Below are 20,251 nucleotides of genomic sequence, written 5' to 3' on the forward strand. Positions count from 1 at the left end.
AAATCTAAACAAATGAAGACAAAAGACTTTTTTATAGGGCATATATATTTTATTAATAAACAAATTCGCATACATTTTTAAAACACTTTATTCCTAGGGCACTGAAATCAATATTATACAGGTCTGAGAGGGTATTTTCTGCTAGAAAGTCATTCAAACGTGGACTGTGTACATAAATGTTGGGAAATTCACTGAAAGTATAGTCATGACATTGAAAAATGAAATAAAGTAATGTATGAAAACCAAAGCTTTTGGTTGATAAATCTTGCATTCGCATTCGATTTTGAATAATTATTTTACCACTTCCTTCAAGGTAGTTTTCGATGTGAGGTGTGTAAAATCCATAGGGTAGAGCAAGAGGATTAAAAAGTTTATATTCTTCACTGTTTGAAAGATGCATAGCCAATGACCCGTCTGCACAGTCGATGAACTACTATTAACAATGATAATGGTATTGTTAGCAGTATGAATATATTAAAGCAAATCTGAGGGTATACAATAGGATTTGTATTTGGACATAAAAGGATCCATGGTAAATACATTGATTATTTGATTGGTGTTCATTGTGCCAAGTCTAAAAGAACAATACCGTCAGGGGTAATTTCCTAATAGGTTTCAAATTGATTGAGTGAGATTAATGTTACACTCTCTCTCAACGTTTTGTCAAAGGTACACTCTAAACGTACAGTACCCGTTCGGACAATACTCATATCTTGAGTACCAGACAAGTCCAAAACAATGATACCATGACTTTTTGCGAACATTGAATCAGTTATACCATTTTCATATAGTTGAAAATCTTGATCTAGGGATTGCATTGTCAATTCATATAGGGTTCTAAAGGATTCATCAAAGGACAAATTGCAGAGAGGAATTCCATTTACTTTACATGCAAGAGAGGAAAGTCCAAATAATTCAAATTCATGTGGCGAACTTTTCCGTGGTTCTATGTTCCTGGTCCGTTTTACAAAAGCTAAAACAAGGTTCGAAGAAAATTTATCATTCATAAATGAAAAATCGGTGTGTGCACTTGAATCAGTGGTAACATGACGTTGATTGGCGATTGTGTGAGGAACGAGCAGTTTGATATTATTCCCAGAGGCTCTTAATTTTTCAATTGCCAAAGTGACAGAGATCATAACCGGCTGTTTTGTACATGAAGTATTGCTCAGGTGAGATTGACATTTGCATAGGATGCTGGATCAAGAATTTTTCTAGAAATGAAATAGGATGGAGCGAGCGTTAAATTTATATCAATTTTAACATTGGGGGGCATCCATTGGGATATATTAAATATTTCATGATTGAGTCTGCCAACTAAATGATACTCCTTGGTCACTGCCCAAGTGAGTTCACCGTCAGTATCAACATTTGATCTATAGTCATAGCCCATTGGCAGACCTCTCAATTTCATATAGGCCATTGGAGTCATCAACATAAATTGTATGTAACTAGCACAGTTTGATAGATTGTTGCTAGTGCTCATCAGTGTTTAATTTATGTAGACACATATTTGTTTAAATAAATTGTGCAGTATACCATTTTCATAGGATAGTCCATCGACGTTGGAGGGAGGTGAATTGTCAAACTTTTTCCTCACCACAACTTTTAAATCAATAAATGTGGATGATAAATCTATGAAGTAGTCTTCATTGGAATAAATTTGAAAATGTATGTTTTCAGAGAGGGGTTGCTGTGGATAGAATTGTTCATAGTACCCGTGTTTGACACTGACATCCAAACTTTCTGCATTGAAAAGATTTAGAGATGTGGTGACAGTGGGATGAGACTCCTTGTGGGGTAGATATGCCATCTAGGAAAAGAAATCCCTTTTCGATCTAACAATTTTTCTTCTTGGTTTCTTTTTCTTATTCTTACTTTTCTTTGACAAGAGTGATGATGATGTCTTTTGCTTCTGACCTGAGTAGAGACTGATGAGTGATGAGATGTTTCTCCTCCTTTTAAAACCTTTTCCACTTTTTCTTGATTTCAATCGCTCGCCAAGGGATCATGCGCTGGACCTGACATTTTTTGAAATACTTTCTTTAAAAATCTTTATCTTTCCCCCAATCGTGTAGCGTAGAGGATGCAAAATCTGCAGCAACCCGCGCAATTTATTTTTTAGCCGGCGGTATTGCAGAGCCAAACAGCTTAGCAAACCAACACCAACTGCCAAGACCGTAGCCCGACATTGACGAACGGCCTTTATAATAGTCCATTCCATGACCCAGTTGTCGTGGCTGGAGAGCAGTAACACAGCAATCAATATCAGGGCATACAAATATATTTTTTCTATTAGCCATTTTGTTGTTGCCGAATGGGTCGAAAATGATATGTAATCACGGCCAAGCCTTTTGTTATTGCTAGAGGGTCACCTAATTCACTTCTAAGTGTTAACTGACAGAGTTCCAAATATGAAGTGTTTACAAGAACATAATGAAGATGCTTTACCTTATAGGGATGAACATGTTCATGGGTTGTTTTTCGTTCAAAAAAACGTATGGGAGAGAAATATGAATTGCTAACACTCAATTTTTCCGTAAAGAACACATAAAGAAACATGCAAGAGTCCGAGGCGGAACCAGGAAGATAATCAGCAAAAATAACTTGATCCATCCCACTGACAGTGCCTCCGTTTTTCCCATTTATCATATTCTGTTTAAAGCCAAGAAAATCTCTCAGATTATCATTGAGATGAATCATTTCAGTGTCAACAGGTGAGGTAATGTAAATCCTATCGTGTTCAATTGAATAATTAGAATGGAATGTACCATTCCTACGATATGAGATTTTTATATTGATTGTACGACACAAATCCGTCATAGTACCATATTCTTTATATCTCAATGTAACATGGGGATATTCACTAGATTTAAGAGTTTCAACCCATTCATACTTGACAAAGAGTGACCAATCGAATGGTATAACTTTTATCCCATACACATGGTCCTTTATCAGAATATCATAGGTATTTGTGAGAATACAATAGACAAGAGCCACTTCATACTTTCCATCATGGAATATGATGGTGGGGGAGAGTTTCGTCCAAAAATCACTAGTTTTATTCAAATCATTGTAGAGAGGGTCGGAGATTTTGGACATAAACGTTGCATAAAAATCATTGGGCATTGTCAATATCTTCAAAACTGATCCAAGAATCAAAATCAGAGTTGTATCCTAGCCAAAAAACAAGCAACTGTTTCGTGCCCCTGTGAGTACGAGTCGTTAATATCTTTTCATTCTGATAGATTCCGGTGTTCTTAAATTTTTGTAATTCATAATCATAAAAACCGCCAAGAATCTCATCATCTTTCATGTCACGTAGACGATACGCTATGGTTGTAGTGTCCAAGAGTTTGGAGACTTTAAAAAGTTCAGTGGACCATAAGTAATTATCCTTTACAAAAACATTAGTATTTCGATTGATTCGAACAGTATCACCAACATTGGATTTCTTCTTTTTCTCCTCATTACCACCACCACCATTGAAATATTGTTCAAGAAAAATGTCAAATGTATTGACATCATGACGAACTTCTGTTGGGGTTGAGTCGGGCAAGGATCGATGGGGGCTTTGATTATAAATCAACATGATTTTATCCAAATCATGAATAAAAGCAGCAGTATTTTTCAAAGTGCAGTATCTAGAAATTAAAAGTCGAATAGTTCTTATCACCCGTTCGGCCAATGCTGCCTTTATTGGACTATGACTATGATAGAGGATTGTATTATATTTCAGTAGAACCTTCTTTACATGAGGATTAACAAATTCACTACCCCGATCCGTTTGAATCTTTTTATAGCAATCCTGTTCAAGGGTGATTTCAAGAGCTTTAGATACTTCTTCGCCGCTCTTTGACCGCAGTGGAACGGCATATGCATAGCGACTAAAAACACTGATTGCAAGTAGAATGTACTTGTATGGATGATTGTGACGCCGTTGAATCTCATCCAGAGTCAAAATATCTGCTTGTAGTATTTGTAATGGGAAAAAGGCCTTAGTTTTTTGATAGTGATTACCACGAACTCTACGATTACGATGTAGAGTCTAACTTGATTTATTCTGTAGATATTCTGCCGCCCGATTCTTTCCAAGTCCAGTGACTTGAGCAAGTGTGGTGGGTGAACTTAAACTTCCCACTGCACCAATATTCTCATAAACATGTTTCAATGCTTCAACCATTTTGAACGTACACACGTAGTGAAGTGTCCACTGCCCATTTCCATAATAACAGGTGATGGTGAGGGGGATGCAGTGATTTTAAGACGTCTTCTCTTGACTGCCCCAGTCATAGCTCTTGTCAAATCATTTCCACTTGGCGTGCTAGTATTTTCCGAAAATGATTTAAAAACATCTTTTGATATTTGACGAAATTCCTTTAATCGTTTTAAAATATGTTTATTGGCAATAAGACTTTTGGGAAAGTTTGATGAGTTTAAAAAATTTATGCAGATGATTGTAAAATGATACAAGTCTTTTACGATTTGTGACCAAATCTGATAATAAATCAAGTAGAATATAGGTCTTGCCATGGATTATAACTTGATTCCCATTAGCATCAATTTGAGCATGTTCACTGTCAGTGAGATAAGTCAACAGTCTTTCACACTGTTCACGATAGGAATATGGCATTAGATCTGCAACACTTGTCGAAACTTTAGACAAATCTTGTTCTTTCGGTATTATTGTTGTTGTTGATCATGATGATGATGATGGAGCCATTTTCTTATTGTGATCAATGACATTTACTTTGAGTGGTCTCTCACGATAGGGTTTATGTTTGTCAACTCGACGAAGTGCATTTTGAAGAAGAATTAAATTTTTATCGTCGGCAATTGTCTCATTGTTAATGAATTTATTGAGATTGTCCTCGAAATGTTCCTTTGGCAAAAGTGCGAGTTTAATTGGAGTCAATTTATAGGGTTTGGCCATTCTCGCTCTAAGGAAAACTGTTTATAAGTCCTGCAATGATTGGCAGTAAAAGTGTAAAAAAGTTACCACCCGCTTGAAGAAGTCGTCTTCTTTTAAAATTGTTTCCTTTATTTTTGCTTGCTGTTGATGCTAGGGAGCGTACAAGGGAAAGATGTTGCTTTGTATGTTGCTTAACACTTTCCGGAAGTTGAGCATTGCGTTCAGTTAATTTAAACAAAGCTAAGATAGGAGATTAATGAATTCTCTGTCGACACCATGTTTGAGTATGGCCTTCCTAAGTCGTGGTTTTGAATTACCTAGGACGGTGAATAGATTTCGATGTTCATGTAGTTTCTTCAGTGTCATGATTGCAACTAACGACCTTTTTTACTGTTCACCGGCAGATATACAGTAATTTCATTGTCAAAAATATCGGTGACTACACGCAGATCCTCGGGTGTGTTCTGATTCAGGTCCAATAGAATATATCCTTAGGGTTTGTTTGTAGCCTGATTGTAGGCCGAGAGTAGGAATTTTGGTTCACCCGGATACACCTGTCTGTTTAATGTTATGAGGGAACTGGAATCACGAACAACCCTGTAGATAATATAGTAGGTGCAATTCAATGCAAGTGTTCTCATACACTTGCTCTGCTGAAATAGATTGTGTAGGACTAGGGTTATGGAGATCCGTTGATGATGAGATCGGACAGTGAACAATTGTATCATCTCCTGAGACATTTCTTCCATGGACTCAGCCAGATCGTCAATAATCAACCAGGAGTTTGATTCAATACTATTGAAAATGTCAAGTCCATGTATGAATTTCGTGTCCGGAGCAATAGTTTTTACTCTATCATAAGATTCTTGCCAAACACTGTAGCAATAGTAAATTTTTGTTGGATTTTTTAAAAACTTTATCACGATTATGAATTATTTTTGTTAAAAGTGTCGTTTTGCCGGACATTGATGGTCCACAAAGAAACGATTTAAATGGAGTTTTAAGTTGATACATAGTCCCCAATTACATCGATGTCAAAACACAACTGACTGTAGATTGCATCATTCCCTTGAATAAATAATAATAGTAATTTCCCTAATCAGATTCGAGAACAAGAAAACATTTTTATGTGGTATGCATATTTTTTATTTACAGAATAAAAACATCACTACAAAAAATACTAAATATTTTATTAATACATACACGCACACATAAAAAAAACATGAAAAAGACACTATCACGTAATAAACTCAAAACAGGACACTAAAAAAAGCACTTATCACAATTAAAAGGGCTCCCCAACCCCCGGAAGGGTGTGGCGGCCGCTGGTGGTGGACGGCCGAAGGCCGGTCCCCACTCCTCCCCCCCCCCCGAGCCGGCGCGGGGCCAAAAACAATTTGAACACATTTTTATTTACAAAAAAACATGACTCTACCTTGCTATAAAAAAAACTGCTGAGTTGGGAAAAAAAACTACTGCTAAGTGGGGGGGGGGAACAGTGCTGAGTTGAAAAAAAATCTATGCTAAAAAAGAATCCCAGCACCCAACCATTTACTAATGAATTTTTTCCCGACCGAAGCGATGTCTATAATCTGGACATACACTTCGGTCAGAAGTTAGATAATGTCCGTGGGGTAGCACCGTCACACCATCCGCACGTACAAAGACTTTATCCGACACGGGACACGTGGCTATCTTATCAACTAAAATTACCTCGTTGTGTGTTTGTACACAGTACACCTTCGGACCTGCAAGCACACCATTGAAAATCAAACCGTCCTCGTCCTCAGATTTCAACATTAGAAACTGATTTGGGTCCTGGAGTCTCTCCAGCTCTAGGGAAATGGGATCGTCTAGATTGATAAAGTCTATTTCGGCGCTATTGAGCACGCATTTTTCCAAATCTTCGAATAAATTCGCGGGTCTAACTTTTAGCAAAAGTGAATCGGTATCCCCATTATATACTTGAACTTCTCCCTCCCCCGGCCATTGGCGCCTACATACATCGTAATAGAATGACAAAGTGAGTTTTTTTGATATTTCGGTTATTGCGCTGCCACCTGTAAAATTTTTATTTACAATTACGATTCTTTTTTTCTATTCAAGAGGACCATATTCAAGTCTATGATGGTGAATGATGTGAAGTTTGGATCGGCAACGATTTGAGCACATTATTTTGGGTCAGTCACAACGTCACAACGACTTCGATTACGTACACTCTCGCACATTTTACCGAAGGCTGAGTTCAAAATGAGTTTAAAGATTTCCTTTTCAACCTTTGTTTTCGCTTCGGAACGTTTACCGACAAAAGTGTCAATAAAAGTTTTCAAATAGGGTTTCTGGTCAAATTGGAGGGCTCTCTGTATCCTTGTGACGTTGAAACCGTTGGCTACCATCCAGCGCAAAAGAACGTGATGTGCAAAGATATTCTCTTTCGGATGAAGGTCAGCGATAAGTTTTTGTTTTGAAGGTGTCCAGTACACACCACCATCCTCTACCTTAGAAATAATGTATTTACTCAAAGAGTCCCTAGTCACCACTCTATTTATGCACGGGAAAACAAAATTCTTTAACCGAGTCATGATGCTCCACGGGTATTTCACGATCGATTTCAAAAAACCATCCTTGCGGTCCATTCTCCTCAACATTGGCAATGTTGTGGAAATCTGAAGCACTAGGATCGTTAAGCCATTTATAATTTCCACACGGCAAATAGTAGTGAGACATTGCCGACGGATAGAGGGAGTTCATATCTAAGAAAACTGCATCCAACTTTACACCGGTGTCTTTTCCAGTCGGATCAGTTTCAAGAATACGATCTCCATGAAAAACATACCCCCTCCCCCCCTCATTGATCTCTATACGAATAGATGCTGATCCACGTCGGTGATCAAGCCTATTTCCTCTTTACTGATTTTAAGAATTAGATCCATCACCAAATGAGGAGTGGAAAAATAATAACCTAAATCCAGCCCAAATTCCCCATATATTTTATCCGTCTCCTTACACACAATATCCAGCAACGTCAGTACATCACTTGCCAGATACAATCTGCAATATTCCCACCCATGTTTACAACCTCTCTTAGCCCAAACCCTCTTGGCAAATTCATAGTTGACAGTGGTACATTGACGATCGTAAAGTGAATCATAGAACGAGGCGATAGACGGCAATTGTTCCTCAGAAAGCCTCGCGGTGGAGTTGTAGTAATCATATGGGTATATGCCCTTACACGTTAATAAATAATACATTTCACCGTCTAGAAAGTGATGTTCAAGGAGATGTTGCTTAAGGAGGGCGAAACTATTAAAATCGTCACTTTTCTAAACTTCGATTAGTTGTCTTAGGGATTTGGAGAAGACGCTAAAGGAGTCTAAAAAACGAATCTTATTCATGCAGAATTTATCGTTATCTATTATTTGCCATTTGAATTCTAAGAGCAGCAGCTTTTCAGACGATTTGGGTTTATATTACAAGAAAAAGAACCATCTACCCATATGCCATCTACAACTCCACCTCGTTGCAATCGTGCCAACGCCGGTAAAATAAATTTCAGGTCCTAGCTGGAATTGTGTATATAAACAGGTAGAAAAAATTGTTGAAACAATTGTTGATTAACGTTTAAATTACATGATTGATGGGCCACTCCATGGAAATTACTCAATCCCGATACAATCGGGTTGCCCAAATGATCGTGGTCGTGGACCATCCCTGTACCCCCTTTCCCCTTACCTCCTTTCCTCTTTCCCTCTTTCCTATTACCCTCAACAAATTCCCCCTTATAAACCCAACTTATTTTTTTTAGTTTTAATGGCCAACTCGTCCTCTGGTGATAGAGTCATTGGATAGGATGTATTTCGCAGCCGTGATATCGATTTATTTGCTGTTTTAATGAGTGCTGTCACGGCTGAGAGCATACAATCCTCACCACCCAATCTCTCAACTACCTCTACCAATTGCATGGAATTACTCGAGTCTCTTTTTGCGTGAGCATAACAGACTGCAATGACCTCATTTTTTTCAACAAGCTTTGAATTCAATGGTTCATACACATCAATGAGAGCGACTTCGCAGTCTAAGGCCACCTTGTCACTCTGTTGGAGTGAATTTTGAAAGTTCTTAAATTACAAGATGGCCCTGTCAGCGCTAACCGTTTGCACAGATTGACATCCGTGACGCTTGCAATGTTTCATATGATTGTTTAACTTATCTTTATCATTCCCATTTTGAAGTTGGAAAATATTAAATGTGATTTTTTTGTGTTTTAAGTATGTTTCATGACATTCTAAGAGATGTAAAAAAAGTTGAAAAAAAAACAAAAAAAACTGAAAAAAAAGTTGGGGGGGGGTTGTTTGGAGGGGGTGGAGGGTGGGAGGAGAGGGGGTTTTGAGAGTGGGAGTAGGGGGGTTGGAGGGGGGTTGTAGAGGGGCGGGGGTGAATTGTTGTAGAATAGTGGGGGGTGGTGAACTTTGGGCCAGAATAAAAAATAGGTATGATACACCTCATGTACTAAGCTCGCAAGCCATTTAAATGCAGTGTTTACGTACTTTTTTTGTTTTGATATTGCTCTTTACTGACCTCTGAAGATCCAGGTTCAAAAATATTTAACAATTCGTTAATTATAATGGTGACTGTATAAACCACCCAATAAATTATATTAGAATTAATTTCTTTACCAACTAAGAATATAAATGAATAACTTACTTCTTGCGTGTAGCCTTCATCAATATTCCTTTTGTTAGAATGCATGGTTGTATTTCAAATGCCAATTTTGAACTGAGAAAATAAATCAATGTCAGAGTTTTTATACCCTTGCTCAAGGCCAAACATAAAAAAAAACACCTAAATTATTGCTTAACAGACAGAATTTCATAGCCATTAGCTTCATTCAACCATACCATCAAAACATCCATCGATGTATGCATGATATGCCATAAAAAAAACACGCCTAACGGATTGCCATAGAATCTCGTAACAACCAAGCTCGTTTACCCTTACCATGACTCTATCAGAAACATGGAATTTAATAACAAAATCACTGTCGTGAACAACATGAATTTTCAAGGCAATATGATTCTAATTACAACATAAAAAAACAAGCAAAGACATGACTTTTTTTAGGCGTGGTTATTTTTTTATGATACATGTTAATGCCCTGTTGGAATGACTATCCCATTGAATGGTATGAGTACTGCCCGCCTGTATATATTAATATGAAAAAGGGTACTGTCTGCTACCTTTAATTGACACTGTAATGTCGTATCACCCCGGTCTCTTTAATTGACACAGTAATGTCCTATTACCCCTCTCTCTTTAATTGACACAGTAGCCTAATGTCCTACCACCCCCGTCTCTTTAATTGACAAAGTAATTTCCTACCACCCCCTGCTCTTTAATTGACCTATCACTACTAGGGTTGTGGGGGAGTGTCCTCCTCAAAAAAATATTTTCTATCTGTAAATCAACTCCGCTGAACAAAATGGCTACCTCACAATTTTGATTGGATGTGTTTGGGGGAATGATGGGCGTTGGGAAGGGGGGGGGGCTAGTTGCCCTCCAATCACTTTCGACTATTAAAAATGGTACTAGCCCTTTGAATTTCCAATCGAACGAGCCTGTTTTGAAGTTTCTACGACAACGCCTTCTATAAAAACTTATATGCCCCCAGGGCATAACTTAAAACCCTTGCCCTGAGGGCTTAGGAGGAGTGTTCTCCTCAAAAACATAATCTATATCTGGAAATCAACTACGCTGAACAAAATGGCTATCTCAAAATTTTGATTGGATGTATTTGGGGGAATGATGGGCGTTGGGGGGGGGCTAGTTGCCCTCCAATCACTTTCGACTATTAAAAAGGGTACTATCCCCTTGAATTTCCAATCGAACGAGCCTGTTTTGAAGTTTTTATGACAACGTCTTCTATAAAAACCTTACTTGCCCCCAGAGCATAATTTAAAACCCTTGCCCTGAGGGTTGTGGGGGAGTGTCCTCCTAAAAAACATATTTTCTATCTGGAAATCAACTACACTGAACAAAATGACTATCTCAAATTTTGATTGGATGTGTTGGGGGGAATGATGGGGGTGGGGGGGGGGCTATTTTCCCTCCAATCAATTTTGACTATTAAAAAGGACACTAGCCACTCCCATTTCAACTCCAATGAGGCCATTTTGAAGCTTCAACGTCGAATCTTTCAATACGAAGTGCCCAGGTATGGAGAAACCAAAAACACATTGTGACCATATCGTTCTTTACTTAGGTAGAGGTAGTACACTGCCTATAATTCAATGAGTGATTGATCCTTGTAATTTATCCATCAGCCCTATCTGATGGATAATCTGAGCTTCGGAATCCATCTAAGCTTAGTTCAAAGCGGTTCTAATAAATTGAACATCGATGGTGGCTCTAAATTGCTCACAAATACAGCTATATTCATGGTTGCAGTTGCAGCTGCAATCTAGTAAATTGCAATGAGCGTGCAAGACCAGTCAAAATAATAGACCCGGGTTTTGCAAAAATTACTGAATGGGAATACTTTTCCGCTAACGCTCAGTTGGAAATAGTAATTTTCTTTTAGTTCAAATGAATAATAATTTTACGAGAGTTTTTTGAGAATTCCTAAAAAGAGCCCGATAACCTCAAAAAAATACGTCAAATAAAAATATTACGTTCACCATAGAAATAGCCAGTGTCGAAAACGCTAAACTAGAGGCTTACAGTCAACCAACTTGAAGAGCAAAGGGAATCACATTTTACATGGGTAGTACTGACGTGACAGTGACAGTAGAACTTCATGAGAATTACTATTGGATAGAAAGAAAAATATATAGTGCCACTTTTAAGGGACAATATAGATTGCGCCGTAAAAAAGGGCTCTTATCTGTCCTTTTCTGCCACAAAACATCAATCAAGGACAAAATACGATGAAAGGCAAATTTCTGAGAAAGCCAATCAATTTATCATGATATACAATCCTTTATTGAAGGTTTACCGTCCTCCATTTTTGAAACCAAGGAAAGTCACATAATAGTACGGGTGTCATGGCTATTGTTATTGCTTTCTTTTCCAAGGGGTGATCGTACAGCATCATAGACTATTACAAGGGTGTTCATTTGGTACTGTTCTATTGTCTGTAAAACACGCGAGGAGTGAAGATTGACTAATCCTAGAATAAAACAAAATGGGATAAAAATATAATAGTTTAGAAACAAATTTCGACTATATATTTGCACATTAGGAGCGTGGGGATAAAGCATTGCATATATTAAATACCTAACCTAACCTAGGTACCTTTTTTCCGCCTAAATGCCAAAAATCTAAAGTTTAAATATAGTTCCCAGAGTGAAAACCCCTGAATATTTGTTAATCATGGTTGCAGTGGCAGCTGTAACCTAGTAAAGAGCAAACCACATCCCATAGTAATCAAAAGTTTAAAACGTTTTTTCAAAAAAAAACTATCTGGTGAGAAAAAATTGCCATTTGACACTGAATCAGGAATGGTAACTATTGTTTCGGTTAATCTTAGAAGTAAAAGTTTATTGTGAAAAGAAATTTATGGTGATTTCGAAAAAGAGCCTGAAACCCCTTGAACATGGCGTCAGATGGAAATATAAAATGCACCATTGGAATCAACATGGTCCAAAACTTCTTGTAGGATAATTACAGCCCCCACCTTGAACACCAAGGAAAATGACTTTTTTGCATGGGTAGCACTGATCTGTCTCCCTTTTTTCTTTTTTTTTTCTAGCAGGGCTAGGGAGTGGCCAGAGCACAATAGAGAGCTGTGTAATGGCTCATTCGAAAGGGAATTAAATTTTTAAGTGCCGCTTCTAAGTGACCGAAAAGATTGGAGGGCAAATAGCCCTACCCCTCCCTACAGGCCTCCTCCCCAAAACTAGTCCTATAAAATTTTGAGATAGCCATTTTCTTTAAAATAGTTCAAAGGTCCAATATATATAGTTCTGATAATGATATGACCCTCCATAGTCCCTGAGGACGGGCTGTATGTGGTATCGGGTGTATCGATATCGCGCGTATCGGTATCTGGCACATTGGTGTCGCATTAATTGTATCGTGAATATCGGTATCGGTATCCGTTGTTGTTGTTGTTTTTTTTTTCAGGAGTTTTCTAGGCTCACTTGTTTAAGCATGTCCCGGCAAGGTATCATGGTTCCAGCGGTAGCTGCAACCTAGTAAATAGCGAACCACAGCCCATAGTCACCAAAAGTTAAAAAACGCGCTTTGAAAAAAACTGCCTGAAGAAAAATTCCCATCTAACACTGACTTAGGAATTTTAACTATTATTTCAGTTCGTCTTAAAAGTAAAAGTTAATTGCGAAAAGATATTTATTGTGATTTCGAAAAAAAGCCTCAAACCCCTCGAAAATAGCGTCAGATCAAAATTAAAAGTATACGATTAGAATCAACAAGATCGAAAACCTTGTAATGGGGAGTTAAAGCCCCCCTTCAAGAAAGACAAGGAAAATCACTTTTTTGCATCGGTAGCACTGATCTGTCTCCCGTTTTTTTGTTGTTTTTTTTTCTTTTTTTTTCAACAGGCCTAGCGGGGTTACCAGAACACCATAGAGAGATGCTTAGTGGCTCATTCAAAAGCTATTTCTCATATCTACTTGCTTTTTATAAATTCTGCCATTTGAAAGTGCCATATGGCACTAAAATGCCACTATTTCTCAAGGGGCGGCACTAGCAGGCTACCAGAACATCGTTGACAGATCTTTTGTAACTCATATAAAAGATGTTGCACATATCCACATCTTTTGTATAAATTACACCTTCAGCAAGTTCCAAATAGTACTAAAAACGACACTTTTGGTATTGTGTCTCAAGTGGAAAAGCTGGGGCTATTAGGCTAGCAAAATTTATAAAAGTGATTTTTAATAACTCATTTGAAAGCTATTACTCTCATATACATGATTTTTTTTTATCAATTTTACATTCGTAAGTGCAATATAGCAGTGAAAACAAAACTTATGGTGCCACTTCTTAAGTGGAAAAGCTCTGAAGTACAAAACAGGTATCATTGTAGTAGCTATGTTTCAGAACCCTTAACTGGAGGTTCACAAGAACCCCTCCCGTACTGTCCCCTCCCAGCCCCCTTAGTAAGTTTCATAAATCATCTGCTCATCAGTAAGCTACTTGAACATAAGCAGGCTACCACACCGTCGTATATAGATGTTTAATGGCTCAATTATAAGCTATTGCTTATATTTACTTGGGTTGTAAAAATTCTACCATCTATTAGATTTCACAGATTTTAATGTTGACTAGTTTCTGAGGAGAATTTGTAATGAACTCTTTGTCATGGTTCAGGCACTAGCTACAACCTAGTAAAGAGCGAACCACAGCGCATAGTAAGTAAAAGTTGAAAAATGTTAAAACAGTCATTTTTTTCTTCTTTATTCCAGGCCTAGCGGGTTACTAGAACAGCCTAGAGAGATGCTTAAGAGCTCATTCAAAAGCTTTTTTAACTCATATTTACATGGTTTATATAAATTTCGCCGTGTGCAAATGTCATATGGCACGAAAAAAGGCACTTTTTATGTCGTTTCTCGAGAGGTGGGGCTAGTGGGCTACCAGAACATCTTAGATAAATTTTTGATAGCTCATATAAAAAAATATTGCTCATATTTACGTTCTTCCTATACATTCCACCATCTGCAAGTTTCAAATAGCGCTAAGAACGGCACTTTTGGTCCCATGTCTTAAGTGGAAAAGCTAGGGCGAGTGGGCTGCTAGAACTTTTTAGAGTGATGTTTAATGGCTTATTTGAAAACTCTTGCTCATATCTACCGGCTTTTTATCAATTCTACGACTCGTAAGTGAGCAATAGCACTGAAAACAAAATTCTTGGTGCCACTTCTTAAGTGGAAAATCTTGGAAGCATAAAACGGTATCACTGTAATAAATATGGTCCAAAACCCTTAACTGGAGGTTTGCAAGAACATCTCCTGCAACTTCCTCCTCGAGTCCCCGCTAATAAGCTACACACTTAAAGCCCTACAATCATCACTATATTATATTACAATATTAGAGGCGTGATTCTGTTAATACAGCACTGGACTTCGAATTTCATTATCATGCGTTTGATTCCAGCTTGGATTTTTTTTTTCAATCATGATTTGTCTCTTCTAATAATTGTTTTTCAGATAATCCACTATTCTTGTAAGCGTGATGCACTCATTTTGTAAGGCATATCCCGGGAAGGCATATTTTAAACCTTTACTCATATCTACGTGCTTTTTATCAATTCTACCATCCAAAAGTGCCATATAGAATTAAAAACGGCACTTTTGGTACCACTTCTTAAGTGGAAGAGTTTGGAAGCATAAAACGGTACCATTGCAATAATTATGGTCCAAAGCCCTTAACTGGAGGTTTATAAGATCCCCTCACATATACCCCCTTTTCAGACCCTCTTAGAAAGTTCCATAAATCGCCTAGTCATATTAACTGTAAAAGATTATTGCGAAAACAAATTAACTAAACCAAAAAATTTTAACTAAAATTCTACCAAATTTTAAGCTTGATTGATCAACAGTTTTGAATTGAACCTTTAAACTTCACTCTGCGATGAAGCCTGTGTGCTAGTTCTAACGGTGGTAATTGAGGGGAATGGACGTCCTTGTCCTCTTAATTTTTGCTCTTGCCTAGGTTTTGAAATCACCTTTTCTTGGTCATTTCATTGGAAAAGGCACTTGTTTCATTTAAAAAAGTTGGGGAAACAACCGAAAGTGCACTTTGTGTGAATGTTCTATCAAGTCAAATTTATAAAAGGCGATTAAGTATAAATATAAGCTTTTAAATGAGCCCTTAAACAGCTTTCTTTTGTTACAGTAGCCTTCTAGTTTCTGTTAGTCAGCAGGTGATTTATAAAGCCTTGTCTTCATTATGGCTTTTTCAGGCCAAGCCGGCCGAGTAGAAATAGCTTTTTGCTCATCGAAAAACAAACGCTCCTGAAAAACATGTAGTGTTTTGTGAAGTATGGACAAGGAACTTTATGCTATAGACTGAAAGTTTTTCTTAGCTGTCAATGTTGTTTGCAGTATTTTCCAGAGGTCTCTTATCTCCCCTAGATCGGTGAAAATTAGAAATTATATTAAAAATAAATTTTCAACTGAAACTAAGAAGTGACATTAAAGCTTACAACGAACATACATTATTCCGAATAAATAAAAAAGATCATGCCAGCGTTTTTCTACATTAAACTTTAATAAAAAACGAACAAAGATTAATTTAAAAAAACAAAATTTTTCCAAGGGAAGTAAAGATCGAAGTTGAAGCCTAAAAAGGACAAAAATTATTATTTCACAGCCTATTTAATATATATTAATAAAACTAGTACAAATAAACCAACTAATTATGTTTCCCTATGTTTTAGGATTATACAAAACTAGGGCTTTACTGAAAACACAAAATAATATAGGAGTTTTGGTAGAGTAAAAGATAACCAATTAGGGATACTTTTTATAGAATCAAAATATTATCAATCCCTTTTAGGATCAATCCCTTTTAAAATAAATCAACAATCCATTTTAGGATTGTTGCTTTATTTTTTTTACGTTTAATTTGGTATTACTTCTGCACAATGGCTCAGTTCAATGATTGGCTCTCGTTTTGGTTCTGAAAAGGACATGTCATCATTAGTTTGTAGACAAGTTCCAAGTAAAGCCATCTTGATAGTATTTGGACTATAGACTAGCCTTAGAATTTGTATCATAGCTTGAAATTAACTCTTGTATAGAGAGAAATAATCGGATTTCCAGAGTTCATATTATGTCTTATTTGATGTTCATTTCAAATGATACTACAGCATACAGGGTTGTCACCTTGACCTGGAAGAATTTACTAAATCTGAGAGAAAAAATTTACTAAATCGTATCTGTTTTTAGTAAATGCTCAAAAAAAAATTTGACCTTTTTTTCCTTTTTTCTTCTTTTTTTCTCTTTTCCTCTTTTCTTTCCTCTTTTCGTTTTCATAGTATGATTGAAATTCCGGAAACCTATAAGTCCAAAATCCTTTTTTTTGGATTATTTGGAAGTACTACTGGATAGGCTTCATATTTCAGATGCGGTGCATCCAAGACGTCAAACAATAGTCTGGAATCTTAAATTCTGGAAATCCTGCTGGTGAAGCCCGGCTTTAAATTTATCAATGGTCTTCAGGTCATAAAATTCAGATACATTGACAAATTAAAAAACATTCAACGAAGAAAAACAGGTGCAACTCATAATCACGAAGCAATTCAGGGGATAGAGTGCTCAGAATCTGAGATATGTTTGAAAGTGACGGCTTTTGAAATTTGTCCCCCAGTTTTCGTTTTTAGGTTTGAAATCTAAACCATTCAATTTTGCATTTTTAAGAGGCAATTTGCCACTTTTAAAACACTAATTGGGCTGGTCTTTAAATAACGGATAAGCTGGTCACAAATATTTTTGGCAAATTTTCAAGCGATTAATTTAGTTTTTTTTTACTGATTTTATCTGGATTCTCTCTCGCCTGGATTCAAGGGAATCAAAAACCATTATAATCTATGTCACTTCAAAACGGAAATGACGCAATCGGCTACCGGTTTAGTTGTAAAAATATGTAAAATAAAAAGTGCACCTCAAATTGGACTTGGGTTGCCAAGAAAAAGAAGACTTATATAACATACAATAATTAATTTAAAAAAATAATATTGTGTCAATATTCTTCAGGTCAGGCAAATCATACAAATTGAAAAGTAAGAAGAAAAATATGTAGTCACACTTAAAAAAAGGTGCACTTAAAATGCGTTAATAGTTCATGGTCCTGTCCAAAATGGATGCAACCATCAACTCTAGATTATGACTGTAGGGGTCGATACGTTTCCGCTTTTTGGTGGCCTGAGTCACTTTACTGGGGATTGACATGCTATCATCTCCAATTAAAAACCCGCGAAGAATGTACAGTTCACCTGTTAAGGACATAACACTCGAGACATTTTGCCAAATCCGGTTTTCAGTTTTTACGACCGACAAATTAAATAACCTGTCTCTCTGATCTGGCACCTGAACGGAACAGACTACAGAGAGTCAGGAAAAGCTTGGGAAGGTATGGAAAAAGTTTGTTTCCAGCAACGTCTTTAAAATGTTATTGAGAAGACTAGTACAGGCATTGCTCGTTACGAGAGTCTAGTATCATTTATGCAATACAAATAAAGCCAACTGGCAAGGTTAAGCGTGAAATTGCTATCACTTCTAAAGGAGCACGAAATGAAGCTGGAGAAAAAGGAAGTTCTTCATTACCGGGATAAGCAAGATATGTCAGGAACGAAAGAAATAATGACTATAATAAGTACCGCATTAAGACTCACAATTTGTACTGAATGGACCCTAATTTTTTCCCGTGAATTCAGAAAAAATAACAAAATTTTCGTCTACGACAAATCATGACTTTTTACTATATTTCGGGATATTTACTAGATCCTCTAAATTTACTAGATTTTTTTTACTATACCTAGTAAAATCCTACTGACGGTGGCAACCCTGAAAGCATATTTCTTACAATTTAAGACTGTATATTACCCACTATTGGTATTATAGCTGGTGAAAGCAAAATACCGCTTGATAAATCAATCCAATATTTCTGTATGCTGTTCAATTACTTCGCGGTTATTAAAAAACATTTAGTTTTACGCTTATGTTTTTAAGATAATTGTAATATTATACTGAAAGTTACTAATGTCACAACTGGTGTAAGACTATGGAAAGCTTTATAGATTCGTTTAGTGTTGTCAGGTTACATCATTGCTTCCATTTCACTAATGTGGGAATAAACTATTTAAGTTTGAAAAAAAAGTAGAATTATAGTAGGAAAAATTGAAGTTTCCATTTGAAATTTTCTCAATCCCTAAAAGGTAGGTGGAAAATTCCTAGAAATTTCTATTTTCAATACCAAAATCCATAAAAGTTTACCCATTTTCTTACTTCTTTCCAAGTTACAAGTAAAGTCTTGTTAGGCTGACTTTTAATAGCATTTGTTCAAGACGACTTGTTTTGCAACTCAAGACCTTTTACATGTGCCAAAATTTCAAATTTTGACGTTTAAAACATTGCTTTGTATTTAGCAACTAGTTAAGTTCGGTTTTGATTTATAGATCCAGGGTCCAGATCTCAGATTCTGGACCACATGAATATATTTTAGTAGATTGTATATATTGAATTCTACGGGACGTATACACCTTTTCAAAGAGTGTGTACTCCCTCACATGGTATACACTACAGTTTCACGTGCACATTGCAAAAAGTGATCGAACCTTTTATACCTATAAAGTGGTCAAACACGTTTTGAGAGTATAATCGAAATTCCATAAGACAACCAAACTTGTTTTTGCTATATATTTCAATTGCACAAGGAATTTCACAAGAATATGCAGTACAGTTTCACGTGCACATTTTAAAAAGCTGGCAAACCTAGAAAGTGGTCAAACACGTTTTGAGAGTATAGTCGAGATTGTACGTATAACACAACCAGACTGGTTTTTTAGGCAAAACCTATTTTTTTAGGGCCAATTAGAGACAGCGGAGGTTACTCCATATACGATAACTTGATTGGTAATTGGATTGAAATAAAAGGAGTGATTTTCATTCGTCCTTGAAATTTTGTATATAATGCTCATGCATTACGATTAAATTTTCATAAGGTTTTAACATATCATGGATAGCGCATTTGATATTATTGACTTTGAAGCTATGGCTACATCGATTTATAATGTGAGTTAGTTAATTTATTTCCAAATAAAATCATTTTACATAGTCACCCCACTAGTAAATTCAAATTCAGGGCATATCCCCCCCCCCTCCCTCCAACAATACAAACTCTAGAATATGATGATTATAGTCGATAGAAAACGTAAAATACACTCTTTTTTCCATTACGTAAACCTCATCTTCCCTCCCCCCTCTGTTTACGAGTTTAATTCATTCATTACAAATAATTCTTTCACTCAAAAAATGTCATTTCCCATCGTACATTTAAAATGTGCTTTCTTTTCCGGTCTAAATAAAACCATCTGTGTTTAATCCTGTTACAAAAAGGAACGGTTTCATAAAAAACCTTTTGCATGCGTGTTATCAGAAATTATTAATGCCATATGCGTTTGTGTAATTCAAGACAGTTTGAAAAAGAGATTGTTTTTGGTCAAATTAAACGAGTATTCTATTTTCAAATGTATTTGATGAAAGCAAATGGATTTCATAGATGATTAAGAGGCTTTTATAAAAATATAAGGCGGGGAAGGGGCGATGTATCCATTCTAATACCTTCGTTGTAAGGTGAAAAACAAACTATTTCTTCGCA

The 20,251-nt window shown here is 36.5% G+C and overlaps 1 protein-coding gene across 1 annotated transcript in view; it reads right to left on the reverse strand.

The window, feature by feature from the left end:
- The window catches only part of LOC148954319 (uncharacterized), a 163,025-nt gene that overhangs the window by 121,966 nt on the left and 20,808 nt on the right, over positions 1-20,251 (reverse strand). Inside the window, exons 4-5 of the mRNA XM_089086237.1 lie at positions 8,883-9,006; positions 6,688-6,816 (exon numbers count right to left, since the gene is read on the reverse strand). Coding sequence (XP_088942363.1) covers positions 6,688-6,816; positions 8,883-9,006 — 253 coding nt within the window. The remainder of the gene's footprint in view (positions 1-6,687; positions 6,817-8,882; positions 9,007-20,251) is intronic.

Source organism: Artemia sp. Qi Xiang Cuo, chromosome 3 (assembly GCF_049724085.1).
Source record: "Artemia sp. Qi Xiang Cuo chromosome 3, ASM4972408v1, whole genome shotgun sequence".
NCBI lineage: Eukaryota > Metazoa > Arthropoda > Branchiopoda > Anostraca > Artemiidae > Artemia > Artemia sp. Qi Xiang Cuo.